Below are 27,153 nucleotides of genomic sequence, written 5' to 3' on the forward strand. Positions count from 1 at the left end.
GTCCCCTGAAAATTCCCCGCCGGGATGTTGAAGCCATATAAGAAACCATTCCTCAACACCGCGGCGGATACATGATCAGGGTATTCGTTCAACCAGGGAGTCAAAGCCATGATGTCAACGAGTGAAGGGGATTGTTTACCAAGCATCACCTCACTCTTGCTTGGACCCCCCCTTTCCTCCCGCACCACTGTTCTTGGACCTACAGCTACTCTCCGGGTGTGAGGAGTCCCCACAGCCCGCACAAGCATGCCGAAACTTACACGTTCCCTGGGGTCTGTTACAGTTCCCTCTGTTGAAGCCCCAACAGACCCCGCGCTTGCCCCCGTTTCCAGCGGTCTTGGGCTGTGACTCCCCCATGGTGCTCGCTCGAAAGGGCTGCGCTGGCCTTTGTTGAACTGTCCCAGGCCCGCTCCCGCCCGGCGAGGACGTACCTGCCGATCCAGGCAAGAGCTGCCTGTGCCAAGATACTGTGTCGAGGCAGTCCCATGTCAAGTTTACATCAAATTCTTTAGACTTTCGGAATTGCATGTCATATCCTTTCCACTCATTCCCCCCGTACATGTTATAAAAATCCATGATCCTATTCTGGTAACATGATAGCTCGGGCAACATTTCCGGTTTACGCTCCCCCATTACTGCCGTAAATATCGAGAAGGCCTTCACCCAGTTCGCTACGGTCTCGTCGACCCTAAATCCTGCCATCTTGGCCCGCCACACGCTGGGGTGCCATAGATCTTTCTGGGTCTTTGCGTATTCCATCTCGCGATGGTCGGTCAATAAGGAAAACATGTTCACATACTTGTCCCCTCATATCATTTCCTTAGTAGCCGCTGGGATGTGCTGGGCCACCCTCTCACGCAGCGAAGGCACTGAACTTTCCCCCACCATTGGCAATGGATTCTTACCAGGTTCATCCGCCGTGTCTGTTGTCTTTTCCCGGCCAACCGTGGTTGCTCCTGGCGCTACCTGTGGGGAAACAGAAGGAACATTGGCTGTCCCGGCTTCTCTCGATTGCCGTTACTGCTCGATTATCAATCTTGCCTCCTCGGCCGGATCCCCCGCTGCCACTGCCCCCCGCTTTCTTTTTGAGCCAGGGTAACACTGCCGCTAACTGAAGAGCCAGCTCTGGGAGCATCTGATCATCATCAACCGGGGTAATTACAACGGGGATTGGTAGACCTATATCTAGACGTGGTACCGGGCTGTCCGCCGGTGCGATAGGGGCAGATGGGGTGAAACCAGGAACCGGATCCACCCCGGAAACCGCCCTCCTCTTAATACGCTTCCCCCTACCCTCATGGACGACTCCCGGCAAGGCCGGGCCTATTACCGTCTTAGGGCGGCCTGGGCAGCTCTTCTGGGCCGCTAACTGCTTTTTAACTTCGGCCAAACCTCGACCGATCGAATCAACTTTACCGAGTTTTCGGTCCATGATTGCCATTCGGTTCGACAAAGTGCGCAGTACCTTCTCCAACTCGGAGCTCTTTCCCGCTTTTTTGCCGGCCACAGCTTCGTTAACTTCCTCTCAGGTCGATCAACGAGGTCCCAGATCTTTCGAACTCCGATAACTGAAAGAGAAAAAACAAGATTACAAGTTCTCAAAATTGCCGCTTGTTCCGTCGAGGGCTCACGAGCAACGAGATGGTGCAGCCTTCAGAGCACTGGAACAAGAGGACGCTTCTTTGGATTCCCGCTCTTTTATCCGTCTGAGGGAGGGCGGGGACCCTCCTCCGGTACGCCCACGGGGCGCGGTCTTCTGGTGGGTGTCTAGGACAACCCCTCCTGGGCGGGAAGGGCGTGCTCCGGCTACGCCGCTTTGGGCATACCAGCCGAACCACGCCCCCCGCCCAAAATGGTTTCCCGGGGGGACCGGGGCACCCATCTATACGTTCGGGGGGACCGAGTGGTCTTCCCTTTCCATTTTTCATGGCACAGGCTTCCCTTAGTTCCTGCCACCTTTTATCGTCCTATGATGTCTTAGCTTTTGCCTGGGTGCACCTATAGAGGGACCTTGCTGCTGAGACTTTTTTGGGGTCGCCACCTTTAATGGTCGCCCCTAAGGCTTGGCGTGCATCTCTGCATTCTTTATTGTACATTTGCCCCACTTTTGGATTAAGTGCCTTAGAGTTCTTTCCCTGCTTAAAAAAATAGGTACGCAAATGGCTAAAAAATGAGTTGTGTATACATGTTGAATTAGCTTAGTCCATATTTTTAGCTACATTGGCCTCTAATTCGCTAGTGGCTTAATCCGTACTCTTAAGAATGTTGTCTAGCAGATCTGGAATTTCTATTATTCTTACCCACTTAAGCCGTCTTAAATCGTTGGTTGGTACAATGTTGCCTGGGGAATATCTGTTCCTAGCTTGTGCGCAGGTCTTTTGACAGCTCAGATCCATGGTCCCTCACAAGGGGTTATGGTCACTTTCTAGCCTATCTATGACCGCCATGTCCACCATGGAATGCCATAGCTCCAAGCTCACCAAAACATAATCAATTCTGCTAGCACAATGACCATTATAAAAAGTATTAGCCCCTTGTCTATAAGATTGTGTGCGCCCATTTAAAGCCCGCAAGCCCTTTTCCATGCAAATATTATTTATTTGAATGACCACATCTGACCACTTACTTATAGGTTTAACTCTAATATTGGCATACCCATTTGTTGTCTTCTTCATCTGTTAAGTAACCACCTTCAGTGGTAAGGGGTTCAAACGTTGTGGTAAAGTCCCCTGCTATTATAGTATTCAAAACTTCCTGATTTGAGTCAAGTAGGTCTTCGAGAGCCACTAAAACTCCCAACCTTTTCCCTCTTGCTCCTCTAACATAGAAGTTATATATGTATATTTTTAGATGGTCACGTGTGGTCAGTCTAATTGCTTGGATGTCCTGGCTCCGGGTTGGAAGAACCTGTATGTGAACCTCTAGGTCTTGTCGCACCCAGATTGTCAACCCTCCAGAAGGCCTCCCTTTTGCTCCCTTATTTGCTGTAATAAAATAATTTAGATATCCAACACAAAAGAGGGCTGTCTCTGCCCAGGTTTCTTGAAAGAGGCAGATATCGTTTGCCTCTATAAATGCATGCCACTAGGGGGAGCCCATCTTGTTACTCAGACCTGCAATATTCCAGCTTAACATTCGATTCTTGGATGAGGTTAAACCTAGGGGCAGCTGTTTCGTGCGATTGAGAGATAGTGGGATCCCCGACTACAGTATAAGGCACTCACATTGCTGTGTGAAGGCGGACATTGGTTTCTACTATAAATTGTATCTAGGCCAGGCGAAATCCAGAGAACGGAATCGAAAACCATGAGAAGACTGATTTCCTGGTTGTGTTGGTCTCCTGAGCCCTCCTCGCCCGTTGAAACTGTGGCGTTCACAGCTGGCTTCTATAAGCAATACCTGAACTTACTTAAACCCACAATGAGAGAGGTATTCACGGCATGCGCCCAGAGCGGACACATGACACCCTCAATGGCTGAGGCAAACATAATAGTGATACCCAAGGAAGGGAAAGACACAACAGAGGCGAAAAACTTTAGACCGATCTCCCTCATCAATGTCGACTGCAAAATATATGCAAAAATCCTAGCCAACAGACTCAACGCTTACCTTCCGAAACTCATACACAACTCGCAAGTAGGCTATCTTAAAAACCGGATGTCACATGACAACACGAGACTCCTATGCCACGTAATTAATCACTCCTCACGCAGCGACAACGCAGCAGTCATGATAGCTTTAGATGCTGAGAAAGCCTTTGATAGAGTCTCATGGCCCTTCTTGGATCAGTGCATGGGGAAATTCAGGTTAGGCCCAAATTATAGGAAAATGGTGATGGCCCTATATGAGAACCCCAAGGCAAGGGTGGTGGTCAACGGAGGCACATCAAACACACTCAGCCTGGGAAGAGGAACTAGACAGGGATGCCCCCTATCACCAGCCCTATTCCTGCTAGCCATAGAACCGCTCCTCACGATGATCAGAACCAACGTGGACATTGTTGGGATACCAATAGGGGGAGAGACCTTCAAGCTAGCGGCGTATGCAGATGATGTACTAATAGTAACCGAAAACCCAGAGAGATCCATAAAAGCACTGACTGACACCATTGACAAATACGCCAAGGTCTCGGGGTACAAACTTAACAGGGACAAATCTGAATGCAAACCGCTAAACATCCACGCAACAAGAACAGTATTAGGAACATCAGGACTTACATGGCAACCAAAACCCATAAAATATTTGGGCATCCTTTTTGAGAGGGACCTAAGAATGACACTGGAACACAACGAGCACGCAACGATACAGAAAATCAAGGACAAAGTAGAGGGGTGGTCCCCCAGGTTCACAACATGGTGGGGAAGAATAGAGGCGATCAAAATGATGCTCTCGCCAATGGTCAACTACTTGCTAACAATGCTCCCACTGACTAACACAGAGAGCTTCCACAAGACACTTGACAAAGTACTAAACAGCTTCCTTTGGAGGGGTAAGAAACCAAGAATAAGCTTACACAAGCTAAGGCTATCTAAAGAACAGGGGGGCCTAAACATAACGAATTTCAAGCGATTCCAGACGGCATGCATAGCTAGACAGGGACTACACTGGCTAGACCCAAGAAAGGAATACACCCCAGCATGGCTATCCTTTGAGCGCGGCCTACTAAAGGGCATGAACCCCATAACTTTACTGACAGCCACACGACACCCAGCAATGAGGGAGAACACCATCCTCAAGAACACAAAGATAGCCCTATTAAGCGTCGACAAAACACTAGCAACAAGCATCAGGGGAGGCCAATTTGAATCCCTCTGGCACAACCCTACCTTAAAGTACAGAGATAAGGTTCTGGACATGCCGGCGTGGTACGGACAGGGCATATCCACGGCCCACGACCTTCTAAGACAAGGCGAGAACACAACGTTTGACACACTCAAGGGAGCACACAACCTACAAAACATAGAACTATACAACTTCCTGAAAATAAAAGTAGCTATTAGGAAGGCAAACCTCACAAGTCGGACACCGTCGCTCTTAGAGCTTGCGGCAAATCTAAACAAAACAGGACATCAAATAGCACACCTCTACAAAGCCCTACGCCCCAAGCACACCAAACTCAATGACAAAGTCACAAACTTCTGGGAGAATGTAGCGGGGAAGGCACTAAGCGAAATAGAAAGGGCCGAATTGTGGAGATCTACCACTAGGAAAAAGATAACTGCCTCATTAAATCAGACCAAATACTGGTTAGTGCACAAGGCTTACTGGACACCAGCCCGCCTTTCCACCCTGGGGATCCGAGAGAGCGACACATGCTGGAACTGTAACGATGGTAGGGGGGATTTAGAGCATCTCTTACTCAACTGCCCCCAGATCAAGGGTTTCTGGGAAAGAACGGGGGAACTTATCAAGGACATCACTGGCGTAGCCATACACATAGATTTTCCAAGTCTAGTCCTGGGCTTTGCATCCCCATCCATCACAACGACAGAAGACCGCGACCTCATTGACCTACTGTTAACGGCTGCAGTCAAAATAATCCTAAGCAACTGGAAGGACACCACAAAAGCGACACCACAGGCATGGCTTAACTGGGTCACCTTCCTAAGAGGGGCAGACAACATTACAGCGAAATATACACCGAAAACACACAGGCAATCAAACATGTGGAGGCCCCTAGACCTCTACCTTTCATCGCATAAACCCCCCTAGGCGCAGACACCAGGCACCAGACAGCCACTGAGGGACACACCACAGGGACCGACACTCCAACAAGAGAAACCGGCTAGGAAGTACACTCTCCTATCTCCAACCTCTATCACTCTCTTTCTCTCTATCGTCCGGGGTGTTGTACCCACCAGGCAGATCAACGGGGGGAAAGAAGACAACGCCAAGCAAGACTCGGATAACGGACTTCTTCTTCCTTCATGGACTAGTAGATCTATCCGACCCCACGCACCATGGCAAGGAACGAACTATTGCAGGACAATACTACTATACCCCCCCCCCCCCGGCGCCTTCTTTTCTCTTTTTTTTTCTCTTTTTTTCCCTCCTTCTTTCCGCCACTCATGTATGCTCCATGTAAATATATATTTTTTTATACACAATAAAAAATTACAGAAATAAAAAAAAAAAGAAACTGTGGCGTTCACAAAATGCTACAGCAGGGAGGATAGCTGATTTTTGATAAAGTCTTTGCTTTCACAGATTTTATTTTATGCACGTTCAATTATCCTCTAGGCTGTGTGTTGGTGCACAGTTCCTAGGCATACACGACAGCCTCAGAATGTTGCTTTTATAATATGTTTGCACATGGTATGACATCACAGCCATGATGTCTATGATAAAGATTAAATTATTTCCAAAGTTAAGCGGAAAACAAAAGTACATTTTGCTTCATTCATGTTTGGTTCACTTAGCTAGATTCATGAGGGCACTGGGTGAATTTAATAAGACAGATATGTATAATGAGCAGAGCACTAAGCAGTCGCAAAACCTTTAAATGTACAAACGCTTAGTCCATTTGGCTTCTGGAGCAGAACTGAATTGCTAACGTCTGATGAATAAACAAATGAACTTGTACAAGAGACTGAACTAAAATACCAGGTCCAGGCCTGTTAAAGGCTTTTGGGGGGTCTTGGTCCACAACACCATGCGGTGCCCCTGACTGGTGCATGAGGACCTCGTTCAAAGTTTTAAAAAAAACAGTGTCACTGAACATTTTGTTTATGAAGTGCGAGCTTATGCTGCCACGCAGTGGCGGCTGGAGTTACCTGCCTCTTCATCCAAATATCATACCAGCAGTCTAGGCTGGATTTTGTGACAAATGAATACATTTTGCAGTGGCAGATTGCAAAAAAGCAGTATTGGGGAAAAAGCCCCTGCTGCTCCCCCTTGTGACGTCCATGGACACAATGAACCAATCGTGTTTGTCTGCGTTGAGTCTCTGCTTTGCATAAAGATGGCAGTCAAGAGTCTACGGTCTGTCACTATGAAAGGTAGCACTGCAGCTGCTTTTTTAACCCAAGCCAAGACTGATATTTTAGGACCAAAATACGCGAAAAAATATTTATAGTAGGAGTTTTATGGTTCACAAAAGTGGTGTGATAATGCCCTTATCAATGACTGCTGCAGAACATTATGGGAAAGAAGGAAACTCTGAAGCACATAGTTTATGTTGTCTTATGTCAGCCCCCAGGTGATCTGGACATTGAGTAGTAACAAAAATATTTTGCTTGAGAGTTTTAAATAATGTTATTTTGGCACCTGTGTGTGTTTCATGGGACTTATGATATGCGGTAATCAATATGGTTTGCTATAGGATATAGGGCAATGTTCTCTCCCCGTTTCTCTTTAGACAACAGATATTTAAGCAAACTTGTGTTACTATTCTTCTGACCTCTTGTTCTTTCTTATGGCTTTCTGAATCTTCAAACTCAGAGCACAAGGAGAAATTCATACAAGTGGCAAAGGGTTGCTCAGCACTGGTGATTTATTGCACACATATGCAGACACTTAGTAATATTTTATTTTTTCGGATCTGTGTTTCATAGTTTATTATTACATGCGAGAAAGTCATGCACAGGTTAGTAATAGCATTATAAACATAGACTGAGTCCCATACCTGATTATGGGTTGAAAAGAGACATCCAGGCTGATCAGCATGTCCATGGGGTAAGAGCAGTTGAAATTGACCCTGACTTCCTGGTCTCTAATAATTATCCCACTCGTATCCGATGTTAAGAAAACTGTATTTATGTAGGTGGCATACGTGTCATTTTTCTAAGAGAAAGAGATACCAGTTAGAAATTCACCGCATAGGAATTAATCAGAAATACCAGCGTACCATACCAGAAAATAACAGTTGCTTTTCAGGTAATACAGGCAGTTCATATTAGGTGTGGTGTGTACCTAGGCAACTCTTTCTGAGATTATTTGGATGCTAAACAGGGCATTCTCAATGTGTTCCAGAACCAGATTTACCCTCCCTCCAGGGTCAGATTGGTAAGGGGGGTATTTGGGCAATGGACGTTGGGCCGGTATCTGAATTCCAGCTGTGAGACACTTTTCTGGGCAGCGTTGTTGTCAATTTGGGCATTTTTTTATCTCAGTGAAGTTAAGGAATTGTGCCTCTGTAGAGAACCTCCCCCACTCATAATACTTAAAACATTGTAGCAGTGTTTTGCGAAAAGGTGCTACCAGCAAATGTGGCAACTTTTTTTTTTTATGGTGCCAGGGCATATTTTGGATCCCAATCTAACCCTGCCCTGCCTCTCTCTTGTTTTTGGCACCCGTGCAGCTACATCCCAGTCCAGTATAGTCATGAGTGTGACCCAGACCTCCCCAACTATCCCGCACCAATGGCATCTGTTTTTATGGATTCTAGGTAGAAGACTAGAAACAGCCCTAAGTTGCTACAGCTTTTTATCTCAGAGGACAGTGTGGCTGAATACCCTTGAACTATCAGCAGAATGTAATACTCATGAAAAAAGCTGTCGGATAAAGCACAACAGTTCAAGAGATGAACGCAGACGATTGTACAGGGAAACAACCGCTACACCACATGCGTTACAATGCAAGTTTTTGCCCCACATGCCGTTGCAACGAAAATGGTTTGCTGTAGGAGGTGAAAGATGTTGAATTTAACTCCAACACCATCCCTTCTGTTGCACAAACTGGAGTTGGAATAGTAAATTATACTATTCCAACATCCAGCGCACCCCCGACAGAAAGTTGGGGTAAAAAATTGTGTTGCAACGGCATGCGGGGTAAAAGCATGCGTTGTCATATTATACAACTGATTGTACAATTACAAACTGCAGATGGCTGACCACATATTGCTAACCTGATGTCATACAATTCTGTGGAAATCTCATCTTTTGAGGCAAAGCTTCTGGTATTTTGAAATTAGGACAATTTGCGAAGCGTCAACTAAGGGTCTGAGAATAGATACTGAGCTTATGTGTAAAAGCATTTTCTAACTTTGCATTTTTGGCTTCTTTTTAATAATTGTTTCTTTTTTATGCTGAATAGCATTGGCGATTGGCAGAAATATTAGCTTTAAATTATTTCCTTGCTCATGGCTGTCTTCTAACCAGTGCTTAATTTGAGCTGGTGGTGCCGGTGGTGCCACTGGCAATCATTTTTGGGGACCTGCACTAATTTTCCCTCGTTAGACATTTACAGAGGATAAGAGAGAGAGAATGAAACTCAGGGGAAAGGAGGAGAAAAAGAAAGAGATAAAAAACATCTTAATGGGAGAAAAAAGGAACCTGCGAGAGAGAGAGAGAAAGGAGCAGGAATTGTCCGGTGGTGAATTAAAAAGGCAAGAGGTGGAATCAAGACTATGCACCGGCCGTGGGCTACTGAGCAGAGGTTTGACCACTGGCACTCATTCTTTTATAAATTAAGCCTTGAAACTGACGTTTCTTTTTACATTCTATGATACATGATGCAGTATGATGATAAAACATTGTTATGACATGTCCGAAGTTTTATTGTAAACCAAAATATAACCAAACGTTGACTGGCCCTTAATTCCAGCAGAAAACTAGTTGCAGTACTGTTAACAAAGGAAGCCTTGCCTATGGGTGCTACCACGTGTATTTGACGTTGATGATGGATTGGTTTTGCTAAAGGTCTTTGTACATCACAACCTACATTCCTTAGTTTACATTTGTGGCACATCAATGTCCATCATAATACAGACATGATGTGATACAGGGATATTACGTGCATCCTAAGACGTGATTCTTGTCAGATCAACTCACTAGAGTAACACAAATATTATTTGGTCTGAACAGTGACATCAAGAAATAAAAATATATTTAATTATATATATAGTTCTCTTGTATATCACAGCTTCCATGTCTATTTTTGGGTTTAGCTCTTCAGCAGAGTTGATCAGTGTTAGACATGGCCCTTTTTGACTTTTTGCCTCCTATTTTTCTGACCCTATTTCTGTTGTCTATAGGACTCTGGTCACTTTACTACTGCTGATCAGTGCTAATGTGCATATGATCTTTGTATAAATTGTGAATATGATTGATTAACCATGATTGGCATATTTGATTTACTGGTAAGTCCCCAGTAAAGTGCAGAGTGTGTGCCAGGGCCTGTAAATCAAATGCTACACGTGGGCTTGAAGCACGAGTAGTGCCACCAACATGAATAGCCCTGTAAATGTGTCTCACACCTGCCCTTGCAGTCTCTGCGGGTACACTTTTAAACTGCCCTGCTAACCTGGTAAGTGCACCCACTTGTGAGGCCCAAACCTTCCCTTTTCTTACATGTAAGGCACCCCTATGTTAGGCCCAAGGTACTCCAATGGGTAGGGTGCAGTGTATGCGAAAGGTAGGACATGTACTGGTGTGTGTCACATGTCCGGATAGTGAACTACTGTGTATTATGTTTTTCACTGTTGAAAGGCTGTCTGTCCCGCAGGCTATCATTAGAGCTGCACTATAATATTTTACATGTGTAACTTTCAATTGGGACAAGAGAGAGAAATGGAGATTAGGCTCTCTAAACTCAGAATTTAATAGCACTCCTTTTTGTAAAGGTGTTTTTAAATTGTGTGTTTGAAAATGCCACTTTTAGAAAGTGGCCCTTTTCTTGCTTTACCATTCTGTTTGTGTATCAGTGTCTGGTCTTGGAGTGACAGGAGCTGGAGATGTGCATTCACTCTAGACAGTCACAAGGGGGGTGTCCTGGCTTGCCTGGGTGAATCATCCCTGGGCTGAATATACTTGGTCTGCATTTAGAGTGGTTGGAGGAGTTCACTAACACCTGAATAGGCTCTGTATTTTTGCACACTGCTGTCCCCACCTCCTACGGTCATGCTGGACCAGGGTGGACAGTACTGGTTTTGACTGAGCTCAGAGACTCTGCCGCAAAGAGAACAATGACAAAATGGGATGCAAGTATGTGACCTAAAACCCCAAGCCTTTGGATTAATTGCAAGAAACAAGAGGACCCAGCCAAGAATAAGAGCAGAAGAGCTGTGTGAGGAGCGCTAACTTTTCTGAGTCAGGGGTGGGTTGGCCTGCAGTTGATGCTTCTGTCTGTGGCGGAGGAAAAGGACTGACCCTTTTTGCCTTGCTGTGGTATCCTGCTTGGGGAGAATCTCAAAGGGCTTGTGTGTGCTGGCCTCCTGTTTTGGAAGACTAAGAGATATTAAAGTCATCCTCCCTTGTGCTATCAATTTTTTGGAAGTTCTTGGTGACCATTGGAACTCCTCTGTGCTTTTTACCTCACTGGAAGGTCCCGGAGCTTATGGGATTCCCTTGTGCTCACGTTCTCCTTGGGAATTTCCTAGTGCTATTCCCATGTGCTGTGCTTAACTAGGAGCTCTGTGTGCTTTCTGAGGGCTGCATGTGCTTTTTTTGCCACTGGGGAGATTCTCTTGCGTGCCCTTGATTGCACCGCTGTTGGCCTGAGTTTAGGGCAGCACCCCCACCTGCTGTGGCGCGAGCCCGGGAGATCCCTGCTTGATGGATCACCAGGAAACTTTCGACACCGCAGCTGAACCAAAAAGGGGAAGTTTTGTGAAAACTTTGTGGAGATTCGTCAAGCGGTGCAAAGTTATTGGGAAAAAAAATGCTTTTCATTTGGAAACTTTGGTCCTAACTATTACTACCTACTGGCAACAGGTAATACATATATTTTAGTTCTCTTGTATATCACAATTTCCATGTGTTAAAGTGTGTGCAAAATCTCAGTACTTTGCGTGATCATGCTCAGTTTTGGCAAAATTATGCATATTTATGCAAAAAGCAAACCTGTCATTTAGGACTATATTTTAGAGTAGAATGTCAAATTTTGATGAAAGGGTGCATTTCATGCTTAAAAATAGTGTGAAAATACAGGCACCACAAAGAATAGCATCTCACGTTCTGGTTGTTTCCATCATTACAGCGCTCTAGCACTATAATTCTGCGGTGTACGATGGCATGAGTATTGGGCATTGTGCAATATCAGGAATATTGCGTAAAAAGCTTAATGCAAAATGTCCAAAATTATGCAAATTATATCATTGTCATTTTAATGTCTCTCAGGCCTATTGTAAGTACTATTTTTGATAGATTCTGGTTTTGTTCCTGCAGAAAAGACTGTCATGGTATGTATAATCACAAGTGTACCTAACATATGCTTGCTGCAATTGTTGCAACTACGGTCGATAAAGTTATGAAGAATTCATTCAAAAATTCAGAGTCAATGGTTCATAAAGCAATAGTGCAAGCCCCACCCCGCCCTTCCATCACACTTCTATGGGGCTCTATTTAGCAGTAACACAACTGCACTCAAAATTACAAAGACCACAGGGTACGATAATTTAGGGGGGTATTAGCATTTGATTCCAAGTTTACCCCCGAGAAAATATTAATAACTTGCGAAGCAGTGTTTACACATTAATTTCAGCATGTTTCACGTTTTCCCCTCATTCCAGTCACTTTGCCCAAGATCCATTTTCCAGGTTCTCCCTAATGTAATATGAAAAAAAATGTGAGTATGTGAGTATGTTACTGTACACCTGATTCAGCCACTACCCATTGTTACCACTCAATTCTTGATTACAAGCTACCAGCAATGCACATTTGGCAGAGTTGCCACAACAAATCACAGAAGTCAAACATTCGGATTGCCCTCACTTCATAATATGTTCCACAGCTCCCACTCTGAACTGTAGTCACTAAAGACATTAAACCAGTGCCATTGCGGTCCTCAAAGGCCATGCAGCTGTAGTCTCTTAGGTGGATGTTTTTGGTGTCAAGCCCCAAATGTTTCAGCTGGCACGTGCTGAATGAGATTTTCATGTAAGTTGATTCACACTGGAGTTGAGGGTGTAAACTGCTCACATCTGAAAACAAGGACAAATTAATGTATGCATAATATTTTTATAACCTTTCAGAGTAGATGAATGTGCACTTCTCTAGAAATCTTGTGAATTACATAATCAGTGAAATTCACATATACATATGCACTAAGGACACTGGTGTGTCCATCATCTTCATCACATGCCTCTTCAATGAAATGACTGAATATTACTGTTCATGCAACTCACTCTCCCCTCACAGAAACAGATGAGCTTCGTCTGGTAACGTTTACCTTGTTTTTCAGAAAAGTGTCAAACATCTGCTATTACCTGTCTAAGTGAAAACAGCAGCCTACACAATAGATATACAGGATAAAGTACCCCCCTGCCATACATTATAAGGAGTTCCATGATAATTTAGAACAACAAGGGCGAAGGTTGAGTCCCTTTACAAAATAATAGAACTCCGAGGTGCCTTTCAATATGTTTATCATGAACTGCAGGGAGAACTTTATTCCTTATAATAAATGGTCACACCATCACATTTTAGAACAAATCACTTTAATCCTTACTGCATAGCTGTTTCATATAAAAGAGAAAGCATGTTTGCAGACATTAAAATAAAAATAGAATTTTGTTTTCGTTCTTTATATAGCTGCTTTAATTGTGCTCCATGACCTGCCTTTCTTCTCAGGCTGCTGGTTCTAGGAGCAGCCTTGAGATTTCAGAACTCAACTGTAATAAGTTATTACAGTTGAGCGGCAACATCATTTCTCTATATCCGGCAACTGGGTGCATCACAAGTCGCCAATTATAAAGAAATTAGAGGCAGGTTTTGTTATGCAGGGGTTGCTGCATCCCATGTATTACAGTTATCTATCGCCTTCTATTCACCTCTATTTGAAAAAATCAATCAAATAATTAAAGTGAGGATCACATTTTAAATCTGCCACATCCCTTATAATGCCATCCACAAAGAAGAATCTATTTAGCGACAAAGCTCACACCTGCAGTGGACAATGAGGTTCCATGAGTAGGAACTCGGTCTAACCAGGAATTACGGGAATTTAAACCACATATATATATATATATATATATATATATATATTGCACCTCCAACACTTGGCGAACAGAAAAACCAAGGCGAGTCCCACAATTTTCAGGCAAGATGTTTTATTTAGAGATTACAGCACAACCGTCTGACGCGTTTCGGGCGGATGCCCTTGCTCACAGATAGTTTAAGCCGGTGTGTGCCATTATTTTTAAATGCAATAGGGAACACCATGTGATAATGAATATAGAAGACATACTACTCACAATGTCAAGAATTGTTGAACTCTGAGCAGAAGGGTGTAAATCATGTAAAATCTTAAACTGAATAAATTCGAAAAAGATATGTATCAATTTTCATTTAAGACATGTTAAGATAATTATATCTGCTTGAATGCAAGATAAACATTATAATAGTCTAAAGGATATCTGTGCAAAATTGCAAATGTAAACATATACTCTGTAAACATTGTATTTCAACCGATGTTAACCTATTGACTGTGCAAATATATGCCATTTTGATAATATTAATTTATCGATTTGGTTAAAAATCAATAAATATTAGTTAAAATTGTTATCAAAATTAAATAGTATACATATAATAAACGATTTGAACAGTTCATAAAAATATTTAAAAAACTTTTTTGGGGTGTAAACATCAGAATTGTGCAAATACGCAAAGAATGATATAGATAAATACAATAGACTATAATGATATATGTACATGTCTAAAATGGTATGAATAAATATTGATACTAGGGACATCTATAATGATGGCAACCCTTCTTGATATTATTAACGACTATATAGAGATGTATGCAAACAATTGTATGTGATTTATACCTAATAGAAAGAACCCCAGGTGCATTTTTATGCTGCAAAAGAACATATAAAACAATTCCTGCACCTAAATCAAAAATATGTACAGTTAAAAAAGAATGGCTAGGAAGCAGTGTCTATGTTTTACTAGTATGGAAGGTATTAGTAATAGAACTGATAATTATAGAACACAAGCTAAGGTTAAGGATCTGATACAGTTAGAGTTTGGCGACAGTTGCACAATTTTTAAAAAATGATAGAGATCTTCCGTTGTGTTCAGGCCATTTGGGACCTTACTGTCCAACTCGAGGATCATCTTAGATTCCAATTGCCTGAGCATTTTGTCTCTGTCGCCTCCCCTTCGTGGTTTGGGGACAGCAGCTAATACAAAGTAAGTAAGACAGTCAAGGTTGTTGTTATGGACCATCTTAAAGTGCCTCGCGACAGGATAGGAGCTATCATTATTTACGATAGCTCGGAGGTGCTGTAAAATTCTGACATGCACCTGAAGCCTGGTACTACCAACGTATCTCAGGCCGCAGGTGCATGTCAAAACGTAAACAGCGTACTCCGTTTTACAATTGAAGATGCCCTTAATAGGTGACAGGGTTGGACTGAACGGAGTGGCATACTTGGTGGTGTTGATGCCAAACTTGCATGCTCTACAGCTGGAACATTTGGTAAACCCCAGCCGGGGTCTTAACCATGACCCAGATTTCACAAGTTCAGGGAATGAGTTAGATACATGCTGGCGCATAGATGGACCCTTCCGAAATGTAATATTGGGTCCGTTTGTTAGTTGAGGTGCTAAGACACCATCGGTCATTAGTATCGGCCAGCTTTTTGTCAGGATGGCTCTAATGCGTCGTTCTTGACAGTTATATGTTGTCAGGAATCTTGGATTGGAATTGTGGTCACTGTTGGTATTGTCTAGGCAGGGAGCTGCTGATGGATACAATAAGGATTCTCTTGATCTTTCCTTTGATTTGTCAGCAGCAATTTTTAACACCCTGTCACTATAACCCCTGTCTTTAAATCTTTTGAGAGCTTGAGTTGTGCAAACTGTCAGTTCTTCCTCTGTACTACAGATCCTTTTGATCCGGAGCAACTCCCCATAGGGGATGTTGTCAACAACATGGCGAGGATGTGCCCTACTGGCATGGAGAACTGAGTTCCCTGCCGTCTTTTTTCTAAAAAGAGTGGTAGCAATTTTGTTATGTTTCACAAAAACTTTGACATATAGAAATTCAATAGTTTGTTTGCTCATTTTATACGTGAATTTCAAATTTTCTTGATTGATGTTAAGTAGTTTAATAAAGTTAATGGCACTAGCCTCATCCCCTCTCCAAATCATAAAAACATCATCAATGAATCTTATCCATTGCACTATGTGTTGTGAATAGATGTTCTGATGTTTTCCCATGAGGACCTGCTTCTCCCACCAGCCTACGTGCAAGCACGCATAGCTGGGAGAGAAACAGGCCCCCATAGCAACACCCCTTTTCTGTAGATAAATATCTTTGCCAAAGATAAAGAAATTGTTATTGAGACTCCATGTAATAAGCTACAAAATCATCTTATTGTGATTGTAACAATTAAGAGGTCTAGTCCCTAAAAAATATTCCACTGCCAGTAGTCCCTTATCATGTTCAATACTGGTATAGAGGGACTCTATATCAAGGGCAATGAGTAAGGAGTCAGATGTCCATGGAGTATTTTTTATCTTGCACAGAAAGTCTCCCGTGTCCTTCACATAGGTGGGTAGATCTTTGACTAGACCTTGTAAAAAGTAATCCACGTAGATAGCAATATGTTCCGCCATACTGTCGATGGCCGATATGATCTGTCTTCCTGGAACAGGTAAAGTTTCCTTGTGAATCTTAGGGATTAAATATAATCTGGGCATCACTGGATGTTCTACATCTAGGAACTTGAACTCCTGAGTCGAGATCAAGCCTTCTCTTTTATACCTATAAAGCATTTTTTTGAGAACATCTCGTGCTTTCTCATATTCTTTGATATTAGTCTTTTGGTAGCTCGTAGTGTCCGAAAGTTGTCTAGTCGCCTCAGTGATGTAGTCTTTTTGCGGCCAGATCACGATGTTGCCGCCTTTATCTGAGTTACATACGATGTTTTTGTGATCCGATTTCAATTTATTCACAAGTGCCCAATACAGTTTTTCCCTAGTGTTTTTTTGTCTTTTGCGATGTTTGATTTGAAGATGAAGTTTCTTAAGATCTGCTGTCACCACCTCGTGAAAAGAATCAATGGCGTCCCGGGACATTGAAGGTATTAAATTTGAGGTAGGTTTGAATGGACTGCTACCTGCTCCTGTTTGGTTGATTTGGGCGTCTCTGAGCTCTTGTTGAGTCGATAAGTTGGAATCAACCGAGGTGTCACTAGTTTCTCCCATTTGATGCAGCGTAAGTAGTGCTCGGGTGTCTTGAGCCAACAGCGAAGTTGGATTATGTTCAGCATTCGGAGGTTCTTTTTCATTATGTCCCTCCTTAATATTGAAAAACCTTCGCAGTTTGAGTTTGCAAATGAATTGAAAGACGTCTATTCTGGTCTTTGAATAGTTAAAGTCACTTATTGGGCAGAAATTCAGACCTAGGCTTAACAGTTGTTTTTCAGCTTCTGTAAGCGTTGAGGAAGAAAGGTTGATAATTGTCTTATCAATTAGTTTCTGTTCCGCCAATGTTGTTTCTTTTTTTTGTTTGAGTTTGTGTGTCTTGCGGCGTTCCCTCCTTCGTTTGTTGATTGTTGCCCTTTTTGTGACTGCTGCTGTGGCTGTTGTTGACTTCGTGAGCATAGAGATTGGAGGCGGGCATTGACTAAAAAATCAACCTCCTCTCCTAGATCTAATACTGTTGATGATTCACCTGAGGTCGCCCCTGTTGTTATGCTATCCTCGGAATAAACACTGCTATTTGAGGTTTCATCTTCACTTTGATTGGAATTAGTGTCAGTATGCGCTGATGGTAACACTCTTGTTGCATTTGCGGCGACACTTGTAGATGCAGTTGATTTTTGACTTATTTTAGTTTTCTTTGCATTTTGATATTTACGTGCAAATGTATAAATACGACCTTGCTCATAATCCTCTTTGTCGCGCGCAAACTTATATGCCTTGCGCGCCTTGATTTTGTCCTCATGTTTTGTTAAGCGCTCTTGAATTTCTTTTCTGGATGTTGCAATCAGATCGTTTGGTTCCATTTTTAAAAGTTCTTCATTAATTCCCTCCATTTCTTTCAATAAAGCTGCACGATCGATTTCCGCATATTTGATCAATATTTTCACCAAATTTGCCGATGCCTCCAAATTACTGAGCCCCCACTCTTTAAGCATCTCTGGGTTGGGCCTCTCGTAACTGGGGGCAAGGAGTATGCGACAGTATATACATACATATACATATATATACATATACATATACATATACATATACATATATATATATATATATATATATATATATATATATATATATATATATATATATATATATATATATATATATATATATTCGAGCTCCGCAGGCTGAAAACCGGCAATAAATCAGCACTCACAGCAGTCTAAACCAGATACGGTTTATTTGCGCACAAATCAATAGAACATATATATATATCCCTCTCCCTCCCCAAAATTTGCCTTTATGGCTGCTTTTACTCTTTATGTGATTTACTGTTGTTCCTCTATTGTGTTCTGCTTCCATATTCTAAGTTAATCGCAGTAATACTTATTTGGTAAAACCGAGCTATAAGAAACTATGACATTAATAAACGTTGCCATGTGTATCATTAGTAATTTTGATTTGGATACATCCAAAGTTTGCAGGTTATTCAGTTCAGTACTAAGGACGGCTCAGTGCCATCCTCTACACAAGTCCTCCTATGCTGAGAACAGCTCCCTGAAGTCCTCGCACCGGAGGCAGGAAATCCCACTGGATTCGGCCTCTGGAGCTGGGGAAGAGTTTACCCATCCCCCCAGGATGTCATTTTTTTCTTTTAAATGACAATCAGCATTCATGGCACGCTGTTGTAATTTCAGAGAAAAGTAAGATGAAATGAGCCAATTGTCTCATTTCAGTTTCACATCAGTGCTCAGGGGATATCTCAGCCCTGAGCACCTAATCAGAAGGGCGAGGTATCCCTTGAAAGAGGAGAATCTCCCCTTTGCAATGGTCTCTAGTGAATCAATGCTTGGGGATCACCACAGCAGGGTGATCCCCAAGCAAGAATCCACCCACTAGAACACTAGGGACTATTTTTTTGATGGGCACAGCTGGCCCCTTGCAATGGGCTAGTGCTCCTGCATTCCCAAAACTTATTTCTGCCCCCCTTGTCCCTGGGATTGCCAGATTGTGGCAAAAGAAACATGTAAGACGCTCCATTGGGGGTTAGAGAAAAAGTAAACTGCCTGAAGATTGCAGTTATGGACCTCCCATTGACTTCAGGGCCTTGGGGACCGAGTGTGGGGGATCAACATGGTATAAGTGGCCTGCACCAGCCTCCGTCACCTGATGCCTGCATCCACTCCCTCAGAGTAGCTGCCACTTGGTTGGAGGGGCAACATCCCACATCTGATACCGGCATCCACTCCCTCGGAGCAGCTGCCACTTGGTTGGAGGGGGAGCCTTCCTCGTCTTCCTCCCCCCAGGAGATTGTTGCGGCCCTTCAACTGCTGCCCTTGTTTTGTGGGAAGGACCTGCTCAGGGCTGATCCCGCCAGGTGTTTTAAGTGATGATGGCAGGGGCGGGGCCAGCCGGCTTTGCGGCCCTGACTCACCTTGGTTCTCCGCAGACGTAGACCATGTTGGCCGCATTGAGTTACCCGACGTAGAAGACGCCAGAGGCCCATTGCAGGACACACTTTTGGAGACCCACCTCTGTGGTCTGATTAGTGTGGATGGGCCCTAATCTTACTTTGTTGCGGCTCCAATTCAGGTTCTTGTGTGGGGAGCGGGTGTTCTATTTCTGAGCTATAGATTCCCCCCACACTCACCACTGTGATGCTGTGGGAGGGCATTAATCTGACCGTGCCCATCTTGTCCTCTAATGATACTGGTGTGGTGCCTCCTCAGCCAGAACAGTTTTGCTGCTCATGCTGCCCACACACATCATGGATATGCGGAGCAAATGGGCCTACTCCCCCTCATAAACCCATCAACACCTGAAAACCCTCAATATTTGTAAAAGAGCACACAATTGGCAGGGATCGTCCGCCATCCTCTCATGCGCAAACGAAAATGAACACAACTTCTCCATTCCCTTCCATTGTTGGCCAAGGAACTTGCTCAGTCAGACATTTCCACAGCTACTCTCCTTCTGTGGCCACCCCAGATCAATGGTAATATTTAGTATCATGAAGTGAAATGTCAACAGCCTTAACAATCAGAATAAAAGAAGCGCAGAGCTCTGCTTCGCCAAACGTCATTCTCCTGCCATGCTCACTTATAGAGGAGCAAAAGACACACGAAAATGGACAGATTTACCAATCCTCAGCTGATGCTTCCAAGAACTACCCGCGGGCCTCCAGGGACTCGGACGCCTCTTGACGCAACAGGCAAAGAGCTCATCTTACAGGCTATACAAGGAGGAGTCCGTTTTGAACACAAAAATTATTATTGTATTTGGTGAAGGCACACTAGATAGATGAATGCAGAGGTGTTATAACCTCGTGTGCATAGAGGACTACCTCACAGTGTGTTGCCCAGATTAAATGTGTGAACACTGACTACCAGAAGAAATTTGGGTAACGGTACCTCAGATTTACGGTAACACAGGTTTGGTTACTTGAGTTTTTGTTGTATGAGTGTTTGTGTTGCAATTGTCTATGTATATGTATTTTATGTCAAAAACATAACCAAAAATAATGATTGAAATTTTTCAAAGATTGTCTCTGCGGTATGTGTTTTGGATGAATGAGTTCTTCATATACAGTAATAGGACTTTGGACTATTGATAGGGAACTTAGAGTCCCCTATGAATAAGTATCAAGAGATATTAGTTCCTCCATGCCACTTTTTCTGTATTGTATGTAGTTTCCTACCCAGGCATAGGAGGGTAATTGTAGTAAACCCCAGTGTTTTTGTAAGCACGGCTATATAAGCTACTTGGGCAACCCTCAAGACCAAGGTCAATGAGGTGGGGATAGATGTTAGTCTCCTGCACCAGGATTGGGCAATGTAGTGGACAGAGTCTCTGACGCTGAAGGTCGTAGTTTCAATTAGCTCAGATTCACCATCCAACTCATGTCTACATTAGCCAAATCGTTGGAGGAACGTGCACAAGATGCCAAAAACAGCAAAAGGCAAAGCAAATTTCGCTTCATTGGTTTTAAGTGAACGCATTGAAGGCTCTTCGCCTGAAAAGTTCTAAAAGGACTGAATGACATCGTGGCTCCCAGCCGGTCCACTGCTTGCCTTGATAAGGCCCCCCCCCCCCAGGCCTCCCATGGTCAAGGTCCTCAACTATAAAGACACAGACACAATCCTCAAGGGAGCAAGAACGAAAAGGCTCATACCGTTTTAATCCACTTGCATCCTCATCTTTCCAGGCTACACTTGCCTGGTTCAAAAGTATCAGAAAGCTCTTGACTCTGTTAAACAAAAGCTCTGACAATTAACCTTTTCTATATGCTTATGTTTCCATCCAGGCTAATATCTCGCCACAAAGTTGTTTTTTTTCCCGACTCTCTGGAGACGCCATGGGGTTGGGCTGCAGAACGTAAAGATCTCATATGCCATGCACCACCTGCCTTTCTGCGGATCGGAGGTCCCTTGGTTCCGCAGAACTGACACTGGTGCAACCAGCAATAGTGGATGCAGGCAACGGTGCTCTAGATGGCAAAGAAGAGCCTCCGCTGGCACGCTGGGTTCCTCCAATGGAGAAAGTGATCATGGTGGCAATACTGGAAGAAGGACTGACTGGCCACAGTGGACTCCCACTGCCTCCTTGAGCTCCAGCTCAGGGGGGGAGCCCAGGTCTATGATGCGGGATGAGGCCCTTTCTGCCAAGGCTCCACCTTAACATCCAATAACAATAGCACAGCCACAAGAACATTCGCCCTACTAATGTTTTTTGACTTACATATTGACTAGCCAGCACTATATCCTTTACCTTATACTAGAGGTCTTTTTGATGCCGAGACCTCCTTGTCAAACCTTTTTTGACGTAAGGGCCTCGTCCTGACAAAAACCTGGTACTCCTCATCAACAATTATAAATGTCCCCAATTCCCACAGCTTAAATGAAAAAGAAATTAAAAAAAAGTTACTCAGTAGAAAATGCACTGTAGTACACTATGAAACATTTATTAATTAATGCACTGCAGAGGTTTGTGTGTAACCAGAGAGCTATAGAATAAAATCTTGGTTGGTGCAGTGTAGAATAGTGACATTTCTAGTGCTTTGAGGTCACAGCCTTTGACAGAAAGCACTGTGAATATGTAAGTCATTATTTTTTACTTGCATTACACACAGTATAAGTTAGACTGCTACAAAATGTGCAATATTTTTATAATAAAACGATGCTTCCAAAATGTAGATTTTAGTAATAACAGAGCGTATGGGATTTTCATTACTATCCCTTCAACACCTCCTTATGGGTACTCAGCGGTGTGTAAATATAATTATGATTTAAAATACGCACTTCACAGGACAGTTGTTGACTCTTTGCACTACCACTCAAAAAAACTGCATCTTTATCATCACACAACTTGGAGTGATTCGAACATTTAAAGCAAAAACTGGTGACCAAGCACCCTTTAAACTAGCAGGTTAACTCATTGTGCACATTTGCATTTCATTCAGGCAAGCAGGCACCAAGTCACAAAGGCTTTTCATAGCATAGGAGACTCAATTAATGAAACTTCAGCTGAAGCATTTTAACGATCTCAGTTAACCGTCCAGGGACGGTTGTCTTTTTCCGAAAACAAGAGCAGACCTTTTGGATTCCAGGCACGAGTGAGGCTGGAGAATGCACGCCCCTACTTACCAGGACTCCACAACCCCCTGGGGGTCATGCCCCACAGATTGAAGAACTCTTCCTTACACAATATGTGTTGGGAGGGCTCTGCTTTACCACACCACCTGTGGTTTACTTCTATAATGGTGCTCGGAAGACAGATGGTTCTGGTTTTGAATTGTACGGTGGGGGGTTGCAAGAGGGCTAATTGGGGGATTGGTTGTTTTCTTTTATCGCTTTTCTCCTTCTTGTTCTACTCACACAGTATGCATATCCTCTTTGACGTAAACGCTACACACACAACTTCTCCATTCCCTTCCATTGTTGGCCAAGGAACTTGCTCAATCAGACATTTCCACAGCTACTCTCCTTCTGTGGCCACCCCAGATCAATGGTAATATTTAGTATCATGAAGTGGAATGTCAACAGCCTTAACAATCACAATAAAAGAAGCGCAGAGCTTTGCTTCGCCAAACGTCATTCTCCTGCCATGCTACACTTTTAGAAGAGCAAAAGGCACACGAATGATGGACGAAACGAAGAATAAATCAAAACATTCACCCCAAACTGGGGTAACGTGGTGAGCAAAAGAACGATGGATGAAACCCAGATCTTTGTGACTGGGGGTGAATGTTTGCATTGTTCAGCATTCTGTCCATCATTTGTTCCTTATACTTTTAGTAGAAGCGCCTCCTGGGAACCCAGATTCCCGCTCTGGCCTTAACTCTCGGTAGCTTGGCACAAAAAGCAGTTAGGTTTAACTTACAGACAATGTGTAAAGTATTTATACAGCACACAAACTGTAATAAAGTGAAAACACAACTTTAAAAAAAATCCCAAAATAATTTGGAAAAATAGAGTGCATTTTTAAAACTATTTGACACCAAAATGACAAAACTCCAGTCAGTAGAAATGGAGTTATGAATTTTAAAGGTTTTTAGTAAAAACTATCACCTAAAAGATCAAAAGCTCAAACATCTAGTCACACTGGGTCAGGGTCAAAGTCGGAAAATATTTCCGACTGCAATGGAGTGCGCTTCAGATACAAGAAGTCGATTGGGCCTGGTCACTGCTTACTTTTGGACCTCGAAAAAATTCTGAGAAAATGTGTATCAGAAGGTAAAGTTGAGAGGGTCAAGGCTGCAGGAAGTACTTGGGGATGAAGCTTCACAATCGGATGGCCTTGGGTCGAAGCCGCAGGGAAGATTTTGACAGTCAAACTTAGTTACTGAAATGGAAGTCGAGAATCTACAGTAGGACGAGTCAAAGGGCTGTAGCCGAAGACAGTTCCACGTGGTCGAATACCCCTTTGGTGAAAGATCTGACTTGGTTTTTTTAAGAAACTGCTTAAAACATGGTTATTCCGCAACTAGGGCTGCTTGGAAAGGTAGATGGAGACTATTAGTGCCTGGACACTCTTGCTGAGTAGCTGTGCGTTCTATAAATGTGCTCAGTCATTCATTTAAGGACCGCTAAAAAGGATTTCTTGCTGCAGAGAAGAACTTAGGGAGAGAAGCTGCAAAGTCAACCTGATTGGCGAAGCAAATCAGGCAGATAGGCGAGCAGGATGGCCCCGTTCTCCTCCTGGCTCTCGAAGCAGGTTTTGTCCAAAAGCACTCAGTTTTGGAAATTGGCCATATGGGTACCTTTAAAACCATAAACCAGGACCCAGCACTGGTGGGACACCTCTTGGATGTTCAGAATTCACTCAGGCTGCCCCCTGGAGTGGGTTCAAGATGGTCGGAGCCTTTTATGTCCCAGTGGCTCTGAACAGGAGGCCAGCAAAAACAGCCCTTGGAGTCACTTCTGGTAGTCCTGGGTGCAATCGAAGATGTAGGGCTCTACCCTGAGGGTTCAAGGCAGGCTCCAGGCAGTAAAGCAGCCCTTCCAGGTACAGCAGCAGTCTGGCAGAGTGCACAGCAGGTCACAGCAGCAGGCAGTCATCTGTGAATCTTGCACATGTGCAGTAGTGTACTGAAAACTGGGTTTGAATGTCATTTTTGTATACTGTGGTGCTCTTCTCGAACGTTGGAGAAGCTTCTGGAAAGGTTCTTTGAAATGCATGGAATCTCTTGACTCCCCTGACTCCAACCTGGCTCAGTGACAATACAGGGTTGTTAGGCCTTTTGTGGTTTGTGAGAAGGATTTATATAGCGCACGAATGCCCAAGGGCGTCTAGGCGCTCATAGCGGCAGAAAGAGGCCTGAATTCCTGGAGTGGATCATTTAGATTGAGTTGGTTTGAGAAAAGCCATGTCTTTAACAGCTTTCTGAAACCGGGTAAGGTTGGACAGCTCTAGATGTGTATTGGAAGTGAGTTCCATAGTTTTGCTGTGCCAAAGATAAAGCTTCTTCTGCCTCAGTTGACTTTCCTGTATTTTGGGGTCCAGAGGAGTTTGCTCTGTGCTGAGAGAAGGTGTCTTGAGGGATGGTACCAGGTAAGATGTTGTTTCAGAAAGGCTGGTCCCAGACCATGTAATGCCTTATATGCTAGGCAGAGAGCCTTAAAATCTATTCTCTTTTTCATGGGGAGCCAATGGAGTTTTTTTAGGCCTTCTGAGATGGGCTGAAATTTGGGGATGTTCAGTATTACTCTGGCAGCTGCATTTTGAGTCCGCTGGAGCTTGGCCATATGCTGTTTTTGGATGCCTAAGTATAGGGCATTTCCGTAGTCCAGTCTAGCCAGTGCTATAACTGTGACTAACGTCTTCACTACTTCAGGGGGAATAAAAGTGTGTCTTTTTCGTATGGATTTTAACGTCAGGAATGTCATGGATACAACTTTGTTGACCTGATGTTGAAAGGACAATTTTCGTCAAAGATGACGCCTAGGTTCCTCACTTTTTGAACTGGGGTGGGGAGAGCGCCCATGCTGTGGGGCCACCAGTTATTAGCCCGAAAGGGAGTGTCTGATCCAAATAACAGAATCTCTGTTTTTGTGCTGTTTAGCTTCAGACAATTCGACACCATCCATAGGTTTATGTGGTACATACATTGTCTAAAGCTATCTGCTGTATCTTCAGGGCTGCTTGAGATTGATACCACAATTTGTGTGTCACTGGCATAAGATATTAATTTAAAACCGTATTTCCTGATGATGTAGGCCAGGGGAGTTACGTAAAGATTAAACAGCGTAGGGCTCAGTGTGGAGCCCTGCGGCACTCCGCATGGGAGCGTAAATTCCTCTGAGAGGGAGCTGCCGACCTGGACATATTGATATCTGTTGTTCAAATAGGATTTGACCAATTTTAAGGCAGAGTTCTTGACTCCTGCTTCTTCGATCCGTTTGATTAGTATATCATGGTTCACGGTGTCAAAAGCCGCCGACAAATCCAATAGGATTAGGGTGGCTCTGGCTCCCGTGTCCAGAATTGCCCGGATTTCCTCTGCTGGCATGATCAGGGCGGTTTCTGTGCCGTGCCCTTGTCGGAAGCCATACTGGGAGGAATCCAGTATGTCTGCCGAATAGATTAAGGCTGTTAATTGGGAGTTGAGCATTTTTTCCAGTACTTCGGCAGGAAAAGGAATTCTGGCTATGGGCCTATAGTTACTGGGATCCTTGCGATCCGAGTTGACGTTTTTTAGTAAAGGCAGGATTGACACCATTTTCCATGCATCTGGAAAGATGCCAGAAGTTATGACTTCTTTATAGAGTGGGCTAAGTTGTACACTTAAAATATCTGGTGCCATGTGAAATTTCATGGGTGGCAATGGGTCCGATGGTGCTCAAGATTTAATGGATTTGATAGTTTGAGTGGTTAATTCAGTGCTTGCTGGATCGATGGAGTGTAGGAGGCTATTGGGGCGTAGCGTTTTTGAGGCGGAGGTGGTTATCATGTTATCATCCCTGTCCGAGAGAGACTTGAAGATGGTGAGCACTTTGTCCTTAAAATATCCTGCAAATTGATTACAGAAAGCTACGCTGGTGTCTGTTTTTAGCGGTTCTGGAAGTTTGACAATTTTCTTTAGTGTAGAGAATTCTTTACTGGAATTGCCTGCTTGTTGTATTTTTTTTGAGTGGTATTTACTTTTCTTGTCCATTATGATTTTTTTATTAGTGTTCAGTGATTGGGCATATAGTTCTCTTTCAGCAAATGTATAGTTGCCTCTCCAGCGCCGCTCGGCTTTTCTACAGATCTGCTTCTGCGTGCGCATGGTATCGCAGAACCAGGGTTCTGATTTCTTTGTGCGCTTACTGGTGACATTCTTTTCCAATGCCAGTAGATCTATTGCGGACTTAACCCAGTTGTGAAAACTGTTTGCTGCTAGGTTTGACTCTGGTTTTGGGTCGGGATAAGAGGATGCTAGGGTATGTTGCAACTGATGGGGAATAATGTTCTTTAGATTGCGTCTTTTGAATGTCTTATGGGGGATGTGTGGGTTGGGAATGTGGTGCAAGGTGGTTACCGTAAATAGAATGGCTTTGTGATCTGACCATGGCACTGGCAGCACTTCAGTTATTTTAAGGTGGGGGTTAGATGTAAATACCCCATCCAGGGTGTGGCCAGC

At 43.6% G+C, this 27,153-nt stretch overlaps 1 protein-coding gene across 1 annotated transcript in view; it reads right to left on the reverse strand.

Annotated features, from left to right (window-relative positions):
• Positions 1-27,153, reverse strand: part of LOC147684913 (uromodulin-like) — a 500,763-nt gene that overhangs the window by 151,727 nt on the left and 321,883 nt on the right. The window contains exons 12-13 of the mRNA XM_086940796.1: positions 12,651-12,859; positions 7,625-7,782 (exon numbers count right to left, since the gene is read on the reverse strand). Of these exons, the coding sequence (XP_086796922.1) occupies positions 7,625-7,782; positions 12,651-12,859 (367 nt within the window). The remainder of the gene's footprint in view (positions 1-7,624; positions 7,783-12,650; positions 12,860-27,153) is intronic.

This window comes from Lissotriton vulgaris, chromosome 10, assembly GCF_964263255.1.
Source record: "Lissotriton vulgaris chromosome 10, aLisVul1.2, whole genome shotgun sequence".
Taxonomy (NCBI): domain Eukaryota; kingdom Metazoa; phylum Chordata; class Amphibia; order Caudata; family Salamandridae; genus Lissotriton; species Lissotriton vulgaris.